This window comes from Curcuma longa, chromosome 10 (assembly GCF_044706935.1).
Source record: "Curcuma longa cultivar G26 ecotype Majalengka, Jawa Barat chromosome 10, ITB_CL_G26_1.1, whole genome shotgun sequence".
Lineage (NCBI taxonomy): Eukaryota > Viridiplantae > Streptophyta > Magnoliopsida > Zingiberales > Zingiberaceae > Curcuma > Curcuma longa.
Genome location: NC_133870.1, coordinates 162,613 through 174,790, shown reverse-complemented (window position 1 = coordinate 174,790; position 12,178 = coordinate 162,613). Strand labels below are relative to the sequence as shown.

The 12,178-nt window shown below is 37.0% G+C and overlaps 1 protein-coding gene across 2 annotated transcripts; it reads right to left on the bottom strand.

The window, feature by feature from the left end:
* Positions 1 to 379: 379 nt before the first annotated feature.
* LOC141835794 (3-ketoacyl-CoA thiolase 2, peroxisomal-like) lies at positions 380 to 9,367 on the bottom strand. Of its 2 annotated transcripts, XM_074723166.1 has the most exons (14): positions 9,244 to 9,366; positions 8,981 to 9,057; positions 3,883 to 3,967; positions 3,628 to 3,754; positions 3,451 to 3,549; positions 3,306 to 3,373; positions 3,091 to 3,198; positions 2,926 to 3,003; positions 2,609 to 2,741; positions 2,429 to 2,525; positions 1,943 to 2,066; positions 1,750 to 1,858; positions 1,079 to 1,162; positions 380 to 612 (listed from the first exon to the last, which is right to left on the bottom strand). In XM_074723166.1, exons 1-14 carry the CDS (start codon positions 9,322 to 9,324, stop codon positions 554 to 556), a joined length of 1,329 nt encoding a protein of 442 aa, XP_074579267.1. In that variant the 5' UTR covers positions 9,325 to 9,366; the 3' UTR covers positions 380 to 553. The 2 variants fall into 2 exon arrangements, with proteins under 2 accessions (XP_074579267.1, XP_074579266.1); XM_074723165.1 differs by lacking the exon at positions 380 to 612 and having other exon boundaries at positions 951 to 1,162; positions 9,244 to 9,367.
* Positions 9,368 to 12,178: the final 2,811 nt, after the last annotated feature.

Below are 12,178 nucleotides of genomic sequence, written 5' to 3'. Positions count from 1 at the left end.
TACTTGATTAGAAATAGTTAAAAATAATATTCTCTATATCATCTCACTATCAATTCAACTAATTGATATGATGTAGATTAGAAATTACTACTCAAAGATATTATTATATTTAATCATTTGACACAAACATGTAAATATAATAATCAAACTTTATCTTTATTAATAATAGAATATAATATAAAAATTCCTAATCAATTATCACATAATTAATTTTAGAGCTACTATTAACAAAACTCACATCTAATAATATAAATTCATAATTAATGTTAATTAAATTACTTAATAATTTTATTTTAAAATAATATAAACTAGTGTGTACAAAATAATATGTAAAATTATTGAATAATAAGATAAAATCCAAAAGAGGAGACGCCACCAATTTATCTAATCAACTCTATATTAAAAGCTGCACCATACACATTTTTATTAAACAAAATGAGCTGAATATGTAGTTATTAATAACATTAATTAATGAGATTATATTATTTGCTAAAGACCCGGTTCACGAAAAGCATCCTTGGGCAAGAAGCTGTCCGACTAGACTTGACGTGTGTTACTTAGCATCTACACCATCACCACGCTCGAAAACAGCAGCAGCTCCCATGCCGGATCCTGCCGTAGTTTTTTATCAAAAAGATTAGATAAATTGATATAAGGCAAGCAGATAAGGAGTTAGAACTAGAGTAAACACCCTTCGCTATAAATTTAATAATGGTCTTTACATGCACTTGTTTGTGCAGTAATCCCAAAACATTAAAGTAATATTTTTTATATAATTTTTAAAATTATATCACCATTTAGTTCACTATAAATTTAATAATGATTTTTCTCACATGCCCTTGTTGTACCTGAGTCTCAAAACATTGAAGTTTTTTGATTTTACATATAAACTGCATTTCATTTCCTTTATTTATTTTATAATTTAATTAAATGAAATAACTTCATTTAATTTATAATTTTCATAATAATTAACATATTGTGTTGAAAACATCTTTACTAGATCTAATCTATGAAATATTGACCTTCACCATAGTTCTATTTATTATAAAGGAGAATGAGTTATGGAAAAGAGTGAGACCTATGCACATTGAAATAACTCCAAATCTGCAATTCTTGCCTCTCCGCTTCATCTCATTTAAGAGTGTGCTAACGCATCGAGCACCTTTATATGACAAGGGACAAGATAATAAAAAGAGTATTAATTACAAAATTGAAGGAAAAAAACCTGCAGAAACAGCAGAATCAAATAAATAGCCCATAAAATACTAAGAGAATGAAAATATCAACCCACACTGCTTTGTCTAATGTTGCCGGTGAACATTTCACATCGCTATCAAACTACGAAGAAACCAAATATAATACAGGAAAAGATGTTAATTGTATGATCAGGTAAGGTAGATTTTTAGTCCTTAATTCAATCTAACCCTAAAAATATTTTTTCTCGAGAACTTGTAATTTTCAACTCGGACCTAATCATAATCCATGTAACTGTTTTTTTTTTTCTTCTTTTTTTTTGCTCATCCCTGATCATCTGATTCACACGTTTAAATATTTGATGCGAAACTAAGTCATAACCAACTCACGAAATAGCAAAAGACCTAAATGGGCCTCGGGATTGAGAATCTTGCCTCATTCAAGAAGAGTGTTTATAATGATATATCGTGGCCAATAGTTTAACTGGTAATAGCGAGATCAACCATTTGAAAAAGATATCATTACCAGGCAAATGGACTTAAGGTTTAAATATACCTGTAGCGCCCAGTGGATGTCCAAGAGCAATAGCACCTCCATTAACATTAACCTTTTCAGGATCCAACTTCAGCATTTTACAACAATACACGTATTGCGAAGCAAAAGCCTAGAGAGGAAAGAAACTAAGAGATGAAGTTTTTTCCTTTAATATTTTACAGCAGATCTCAATAAAATAACTATACTTTATTACCTCATTTATTTCAAAAAGGTCAATGTCATCAAGCTGAATACCAGCAGCCTTAACCGCTGCCGGAATTGCAACAGCAGGACCAATTCCCATCACACCAGGCTCCACTCCAATTGCAGAGAAGCTCCTGCTTACACAAATTGCATAATTCATACAAGATTAAATTACAACAAGGCACTTAAACAAATATAGAATCAAGTGTTTAAAACAATGAAATTGCAGAGGAAATTTGAAAGGCTTAGTAATATAACATAATGTAGCTAGTGCATCCAATATGATGGGGTGAGCAATGATAAGCACATACCACAGAAAGATCTAACAATTTATGAGAAACAAATAAACCATACAAATTCATGGTATAGACAGTGGTCTTAAATAGACCTTGACATGTGGAAAGTTATGGACCTTCATTTGCTCAATAGAAATGTAATGACACACAAAAAACCATTTTAACTTTCATTGAAACTTTGTACAAAATAGAGAAATAACCTGAATACACCCAGTATCGGTAGTCCTTTTTGCATGGCTAAATCTCTTCTCATGAGGAGGACAGCTCCAGCTCCATCACTCACTTGACTAGCATTGCCTGTGCAGATGCCATATCTATTATGTGGATGGCAAATAGGATGTGAAGGGATGGATAATGTTCACAAAATTTGTTTATATTACCAGCAGTGGTGCTTCCATCCTTCTTGAAAGCTGGTTTAAGCTTTGAAAGAACTGACATTGATGTGTCTGGACGGATTCCATCGTCGACAGAAATCGTTACTTGCTTCTGCTCTCCTGTTTTTGGGTCTACAACCTACATAAGGTAATAATGCAACAGGTAACTGCAGAATAGCAATAGAAAAGAGATACTATATATATATATATAATCATCCTCCTATTGACTTGGGGAAATGAATATTTTAAATATTGCTATTTGCTAAGATTTAGCAGTGGGTTGAAAACCAAATACTACATAGCCTTTTTCAAGCTTGAAATACCTTTGTAGTAACAGGAACAATTTCTTCTCTGAATTTACCAGCAGCATTTGCAGCAGCAGCCCGCCTATGAGATTCAACCTAGACAACAACAAGATAGCATGTAAAAAAAAAGGGCATTTGCAATGTCTTAAAAGGAATATAAGTATGAATAAACATAAAACCCACAGCTGCCTGATCTTGCTCGTGCCTTGTTATTCCATAACAATGTGCAACATTCTCAGATGTAATACCCATTGGAAGCAGACAATCTCGAGCTTGTGCAAACATTTCAACCTGAAACAAATGTTGTACTTAATTCATGAGGATCTTCAATTATTTTCTTTTTCCGGTTAAGTTCTAGAACTTAATACAAGAAAAGATTTCAAGTTAATAAAACATACTCTAGGATTAACAGGTCCAATCCAACCGACACTATCAACAGTCATTGACTCCAAACCTCCACCAATGCCTACATCAAATATGAAGAACCAATAAATTCATAACATCAAGAAATTTTCATAACTATCAATTCACTGAAAAATGTACCGATATCATAAAAACCAGCTTTAATACAAGCAGCAACATCAGCAACAGCCTGAAGACCAGACGAGCATTGTCTGTTCACAGTTCTGAGTGGAACAGAGTCTGTTATTCCAGGGTAAAATGTTCAGACAAGATTTTTTCTAATTAAAGCATAAACAATTGTCATAAAAATCTAGTGACCAGGAAATCCAGCATAAAATGCTGCCATTCTGCATTCGATTGCCCTTTGTGATCCTGGGGCCAAGACGGTGCCAACAACAATATCACCAACTTCACTTGGCTTCAGCTGAGTCTTATCCAACAATGCCTATGTTTAAAAGTGTAGATATTCCATCATTAATACTCAGAATATTTCTAATGACGCCTAAATTGAGTGTTTTATCTCTCTGTTAAGTTGATTAATTTCAATTTTCAGCATTTCTACAAGTATCTCACCTTCAGAACTGTTGCAAGTAGGTCTTCAGGGTGTGTATCCTTGAAACCCCCTCTTTTGGACTTGCAAATAGCAGTTCGGCATGCACTATCATACAAAGAAAATAATAAATGCTAAGCAGTAAGCATGCATAATGGCTAATCCAGCTAAACAAATGTTGACATCTACAAATGCCAAAGGTTGTGTTGTAACATAAATAAGATTGATTGCAAACAATATCACAAAGAACACAAGTTTTATCATATCTATTGCATCCTTTTAATTTTTGCATATCTATCTTAGCTTATCAAAATTATATATCATGAGTTAACCGTCCAAATATTGAAATCTATTGTTGGTAAAATGATGCTTCTAAGTGGTTTGAGGAAATTGTTGGTGGAACAATGCTCATAAGTGAATGAGTTCAATCATGTTGTCTTGAGGATGGTTTGATGTATTTGACAAAGGGTTTAAAAGTTAGATTTTCATGTGATAAAGATATGTGTGAATCAAATTTACTTAAACTAGGTAGATTGTGCATGGAGCTCATGGATCGAGGAGTCAGAATCATGTTGGTTGAAGACCTAGAGACAACGCCTTTGGGCAAGTAGTTGAAGACCTAGAATCAAAGCCTTTGAGAAAGTGGTCAAGACTAGGAGGCAACGCCTTAAGCATGTTAAGACCAAGAGGTGAGAAGTATTTGAGCAACATCATGGAGGATGATATAGAGGTTGTAGGCTTGGAAGATGGTGAGCTATGAGATATTATGTGAGTAATATAAGTTGTGTGCTTTTGGGCAAGCATCGCCAAGGGATAATGTGAGTAAACTATGTAGAGGTTACCATGTCGGCTTGTAGAGAACCATTGACTAAGGAACAGTTTGTAATTGCAGTCTGCACTCAAGCTAGATTTTGAGTTTTGCATAGGCTTATGAAGGTGTCTTCAAGCAAATTGAGTCGACTAGAGGTGATCCTAGTTGATTGAAGTGTAAAGTCAACTGCTGAATCGACTAAACCTCCTTTTCAAAAAAAAAAATGCTGCCTATTAGGTTTAGTCAACTAAATTTAGGTTGAGTCAACTGAATACAGTTCCAATTGATTGAAAGATTGGTCCAATCAATTAAACTTTTCATTGTTGGCTAACAATGGCTAGCTTGATGGGGTATCCTAAGACGAAGGCGAAGCGAACACAAACCAAGGGAAAGCTTTGCACGACATGGATAATAAGGTAAACTCTCCCTTTGTAGATGGACTAGTTGATAGTATGGGCTAAAGCAAGCTTCTCGAAGCTGGAATCTTCGATTCGATGATGCAATCAAAATGTTTGGTTTTATCAAGAATAAAGATTGAAAATAAATCTTGTGTCTACAAGAAGGTTAGTGGGAGCACAATTGTCTTCCTGATCTTGTATGTAGATGGCATACTCCTCATTGGAAATGATATCCCTTCACTGCAATCTGTGAAGATATGGCTTGGGAATTGTTTCTCAATGAAGGACTTAGGTGAAGCAGTTTACATTTTAGGTATCAAGATCTATAAAGATAGATCTAACAGATTGCTTAACCAAAGTCAGAGTACATATATTGACAAGGTGCTTAATCATTTTGCCATGCAGAATTCCAAGAAAGGATTTTTGCCGATGCCACATGGTATGAGTCTTTCGAAGACTTAATGCCCCTCTTTAAAGGAGGAGAAGGACCGCATGGATCAGATTCCTTATGCATTTGTTATAAGGTCTATCATGTACGTCATGTTCTGTACTCACTCTGATGTCTTATATGTGTTGAACATGACGAGTAGATACTTGTCAGATCTAGGTGAAAGTCACTAGATAGCTGTTAAAAATATTTTTAAGTACTTACGAAGGATGAAAAAATATTTTTTGATATTTGGAGGCGATAAGAAGCTCGCTGTAAAGGGTTACAGTGATGCAAGATTTCAAACTGATAAAAATGATTCCAGATCGCAGTCAGGATATGTATTTTACTTGAATGGTAGTACTGTGAGCTGGAAGAATTCAAAGCAAGACACAGTCGTAAATTCTATAATAGAAGACGAGTATATTGCTGCCTCTGATGCAGCAAAGGAGGTTGTTTGGATCTGAAAGTTCATTGCAGAGCTTGGTGTGGTTCCTAACATAGCGAACCCAATAGACCTATACAGTGATAACAATGGGGCTATTGCACAGGTTAAGGAACCACACTCTCATCAATGATCCAAATACATACTACGATGGTTCTATCTCATTCGAGAGATCATCGATAGAGGAGATGTGAGGATATGCAGAGTACCGACTGATACTAACATTGCGGATCCTTGACCAAGGCTTTGGTACAGAGGAAGCATGATGATCACATTAGGTCACTAGGTATTAGATATTTCAGTGATTAGCACTAGTGCTAGTGGGAGATTGTTAGTGTTAGCCTTAGAGCCAATCATGAGATGATTGACTAAAGAACTTTTTGTATCATATTTTATTAATAAAGGCAAAATTTTGGTTATTATATTTGCTTCATGTTTATACCAAATGAATAAAGTATAATAATATCCTTGGGTAGTAGGTACTAATCTATATCATATCAATTGGTTGAATTGATAGTGAGATGATATAGAAAACACTACTCTTAACTATTCCTAGTCCTAGTCAAACATTAATATACAAGGACAATATTAATGCATTGAGACTGGCGTGTAGATCAATTGATGATATGATCTCACAAGTCATGGATATGGGATATCACGTTGACACATGGATATATATTGGAGAATATATATTGAACTGACCCCCATGAGAAAGTTTCATGGATCGTTATATGAGTGTCATAAACTTTTTCATAGTGACTATTGGTATGAATCGTCCTTAAATCTGAAGTCACTACGGTTCCCTACATAAGGAGTTGTATACTTAAGTATCGTCAAACGTCATCCGTAACAGGGTAGACTATAAAGTCGATCACTAGGTATGCAATGAGTTATACGGAGGGATGTGAGTGATGTAGATGGGATCTATCCCTTTCATATGACGGAAGTGATATCTACGGGTCTCTTGAATGAGTAAGGACTACTAGAATGCATGACCATGCTCAAATGAGTCAATATGAGATATTGAGTTCATTTGCTTGAGTGAGTCTACTCGGGGATCAAGAAACACAAAGATTTATATGAGGATGACACGGTCTATGCCTTATTGATCAATCTCGATATCGATGATAGAAGGACAAAGTCATACATTATAATAGACACGAAAAGGTTAGATCGGATCTCGACTTTCTCGTCACTTGGGTACCAATGATGCATTGCTAGATGCAGCTTATTGTTTATGTGTCTAAAGCGGTTTAGATACATTGCCAACGTTACGAGAACTTATTGAGTCACACACAAAAAACACAATGTTTCGGAGATAAGTTGATTTTAGTTTGACTAAAATGTGATCCGAAATTGGATTAATTGAGTTAAACTCAAATAAATTCAATTGAATTATGGGATTAAGTCTAATCCGAATTAAACTCACTTGGATGACTTAACCACTTAATAATGGATAATGTTCATTAAAAGTTTAATGAAATATTATTAAAGAGGAAGGCCAAGAGATATTCTATTCATGGGATGAATAGAAGATGTAGAGCCAAAAAGAATACCAAGAGTTTTGGTATTCATTGTGATATATGAGCATTAAGGAGGAGGGGAAGCTCAAGGGGCAAAGACCCTTTGTATTCATTGGATGAATACAAAAAGACTTCTTGTAATTTTGAAAGAGAGAGAATGCACATCATCCCTTTTCTTCTTCCTCTTCTTCTTGGCCAAAACACACAAGGTGTGTTTTTGGTCCTCTTGGCTTGTGAACCATTCTAAGTTGCTAGCACAATTAAGGTGGTTCATCTCCGAGATCGAGATCATGTTCGTGTGATACTATTAGAGACATGATCATTCTGATCGTGCAAAGATCCGGTGAACCAAGAACTAGCGGGATACACTAAGGGCACGCAACAAAGGTATAGCTTTTAGTTAGAACTTTATACAAATTTTTCGCATAGATTATTGGAAGGGATCCTATTTTCCGCTACATATATTATTATTTTTCACATAAGAGATTCAAAAAAAAAAAACTCTGAGAGTTACATTTAAGATGGTACGGAGATGTACTTAAATGACCAATAAATACTCCAGTTAGGTAATGTGAAATTATGACAAATACGTTGTTGCAACCAATGACTTTAATGTCTTTACAAATCTTATTTTCAACCACCATACTGATGGGGTCTCCTAAGAATACCTTTAGGCCTTGTTTACATGAGAAGTGGGAAAAGAGAGTAAGGATGAAAAGGTTAAGGATGCGCTAGTAGGACAGAATAGGGTCAATGATTCCATTGTTCTTGTTTATTTGAGATGAGGGAAAATTATTTTATTTTTAATTCATTTGTTTACTTAAGAGGAAATTAGAAGGATGAAGGCTTAAATTTATTCAAAAGATATAAATGCCCTCCATTTGGGTGCAAATTATCCAAAGATAAGGTACTATGGTGTCTTATATGTAAGGATATTTTCCTTCCTTCCATTTATGCCCAAACCGACTAAAGATGAATTGGGAGCTTAAGATTCACCTAAATCTGAAAGAAAGCTAATTAAGATTTATTGATTATAAAAAAGCGATTCATCCACTTTGTATATATCTATTCAAAGAGACAACTCAAAGGAAAACTATCCTGTAATCTCTCCGCCTCACCTCTCTGTTTTTTCTCTATATTTATCCTTTCAATTTCTATTTATTAGAGAAAACAAGACCTAAAGTGAACAGAGATGGAAAATACTGTACCAACATTTCCTTCCTCACCGATCCCTTCCACCTAGTTTTACTTAAACGTAAACAAGGTCTTAAATTCTTGGTAAGATCAAAAGTTCAGGGTAAGAATGAGATTAGTTTCAAGAGAAAATAGCTGAATCATACAAAGGATATGATTCAGATAAATCCGTTGCCCTAACTTGAGTTCGGTTAAAAAGCATTTCAGTCCACTATTTTACAACATAGGACAAAGCATTCCAGTCTCAACATAAATGGGAACGTCGCAGTAGGATCAGAAGAAAATATAAAACAGAAACACACGAGCAATGCACAAAGACTTACGCAACGATGACCACATCGTCGCCGTTGGGAGAACTCCTCTGGTATTTCGCGTTGTCTCCGGCAGCGCAAACCGCCGTCTGCGAAAAGGGCGCCCAAATGAAAAACAACAACAAAAATCGACACGAAACCAGAAACACAAGTTAGTTATAAGGAATAAAAAAAAAGATTTTAAAAGAACTATATGAACAAGCGCCAAGCAGGCAAAACGAACTCTAAATGGCGGAAGAAGATGAAAAACGAAATCGAGACCGAATCACTAATACCGAAAGGACGGGAAGATGAGTTGGGGAAGCAGGTTGGAGATGGTCGCGGAGGATTCGCTGTCTCTCGATCGCCTGCTCCATTTCTTCGACCGCGCTTTCTTCACTCTCGCGGAGACTCGAGGCGATGCGAGGCCTTCTTATATAGCATGGCACGAACGCGATTTGATGCTCGCGGAGTTTCCAGTGAATTGCAGATGAGGGCAGGTCGCGGAGTAGATCCGTCCGCATATGAAAATCATACATGATTCATCTGTAACCGTCCATTCAATCTGACCTTTAATCACAACGGTCTCAGCCCTTGGGGTTTCAGATATGTGCGGTTGTTGAAGGCTGAAGGCTTTGATGTGACTTCCAACACCTGATAAGAACCACGATTACCGTTTATCACGTATATAGTTTAAATGAAAAGATTGTGAAGTGAGGTAAACGCAAATTAAGTTATTGATAACCTTTGGCAAATGAAAGACATATAGGAAAAGGATATATTAGGAAAAGCAGAAGTTTCCGTGAAGTGAGGACGGTTTGGTAAATGTCGTGGAACATGCATGTGGATGAATGGTCGCGGTCAACAGAGTAAACGCAAAGACTTCGTTTTTTAAGTCCGGGAATTGAATAAGTAGGTAAGCGGGTGGGTGAGCGTTACTGTCCTTCTCGTCAAGTTCGTTTTTTTTATCCCTCTATCGTGCTAATTTTTTATTGATAAAAATGAAGCGTGTTCCACGCGAAATTGCTACTGCAATATTCTTTTTGACGTTCGAGTCATACCGCGTTCAAGAATTGCGATGACATCATCAGGATTGATGAGAATTATATTGACTTGTGATCGATAAAATGCAATCAAAGATACAATTAAAAGAAAAATTAATAAATATATTTGATATGTTTGGTAGTCTCCGCCGTGACAGATAGTATAGACATGTCTGTGAGGGTGCCTGTCAGATGGCTCAAGATGTGATCTCAAGATTCTACGACTTGGAAACTCCGCAGTTTGAGAAATATTGTAGCTTGGGAATGTTCCCTTTAGAAACATTTCCGTTGGTAGCCTCAGAAATATCGCAACTTGAGAACGTCACATTTGGGAACATCTCCGGAAAGACTTCGAAACTTCAAAAATATCGCAGCTTAGGAATGTCCCCTTTGGGAGCATCCTCGAAAAAACTTTGCAACTTCACAATTGATGCAACTTGAGAACATCCCCTTTGTGAGCATTCTTGAAAAGACCGCAACATAGGAAATGTTGTGGCTTGGGAACGTCTTCTTTGAAAGCATCCCTGAAAAGACTTTGCAGTGTAGGAAATGTTGCGGTTTGGGAACATCCCCTTTGGGATCATTCCCAGGAAGACTTCGCAACTTCGAAGCATCCCCTTTAAAAGCATCTCTAGAAAGACTTCACAATTTTGAAAAAAATAGCGCAACTTGGGAATGCCCCTTTTAGGACCATCTCGGAAAGACTTCACAGTTTCAGAAATGTCACAGCTCGGGAACGCCCCCCTTTGGGAGCATCCTACAAAACCTTTGCAGCGTGGGAAATGTTGCATCTTGGAAACGTCCTCTTTGGGAGTATCCTCCAAAAGACTTCGCAGCTTTAAAATATTGTAACTTGAGGACGCCCCCTTTGGGAGCTTGGGAGCATCCTGGAAAGACTTCACAGCTTCAAAAATATCGTAGTTTGGGAACATCTCCTTTGTAAGCATCCTAGGACAGAATTTGTAGCTTTAGAAATGTCGCATCTTGGGAATGTCCCTTTGGGAGCATCCCAGAAAGGCTTCACAGCTTAGGAAGCACATTGCTTGGAAACACCTCCTGTGGGTGATAGGCTCCCACAAGAGTATGATTGTCGTCAAGTAATAAAAGATATCGAACCACAGAGATCGTGGAATTGATCACTAGACTAGCACAAAAAGAGTTGCAAATGAATGGATTTTGATGTTGGGGCTGTTAGCGGTTTTTGTAACCGCCTGCCCACCTCGCACGAACACCACGCTACAACCCACCACCACCACGATGCGCTCCCACGGAGTGCACGATGGAGATCGCAGCCTCTCCCTATTAAAGGGAGAGGAAAGCCCTGCTGTACAGTGGGTGAACAGTGTGAGAGAGGTGTGCGATTGTGTCCAAATCTTGTAGCCAGCAAAGAGAAGAGGAGAGCCAGTTCGCCGGAGAGAAGAGGAACACCAGTCCGGAGGATTTGGTTTGTGGGAATCTGAGAAATCTTCCGTTGATCGTGATCATTTCTTCGACGCAAGCTTCCCAATCGAGCAGTCCCAGTAGCCGGAAAAGAAGCACGCTACAACAGGTATGATTTACATTGGTATCAGAGCTATCGAATTACCTGTTAAGTTTTTTTTCCCTTCGTTCGGCTCGTCTTGGTTTGTTCGGCAACACACTGAACAGCCCGCTGGCTGCCGTCGGCGGCTAGTAAGGATCTGGCGCCGGCGGGGTTGGCGCCGGCGAGGCTGGCGCCGGCAGGGCTGGCATCGGTAAGCGGATGGCAGAACGATAGCAGTGTGTTTAGGGCAAATATTTGGGAACGAAGGGTTGGATCATTTTTTTTTCTTTGGGAAAAGAAACGTGTTTTTTTTACACGTTAATAAAAAAAAAGGGCAATTTTTTATTAAAAAGAAAAAAAAATAGAGAAATCATTTTGATTAATTGGGCTTTGATTTCATGTTAATTGGATTCCAATTAATTAGCATGATGAGTGGGCTGCCGAATTGGGTTGGGCCAATTTTTTTTGATTAATTAAATTGCCCAATCCATCCCAATTAAAGATAAAAAAAAATCAGAAATAACAATTGGTGGGAATCGAACAAGTAATCTCCACAGTTATAACAACATGGGCTAACCACTAAAGCATAATCATTATTTTATAATGAATTAGTTTCATTTATGTATTGATTGAGCTGTTTTATAAGAATGAATTGAACTTTTGTGC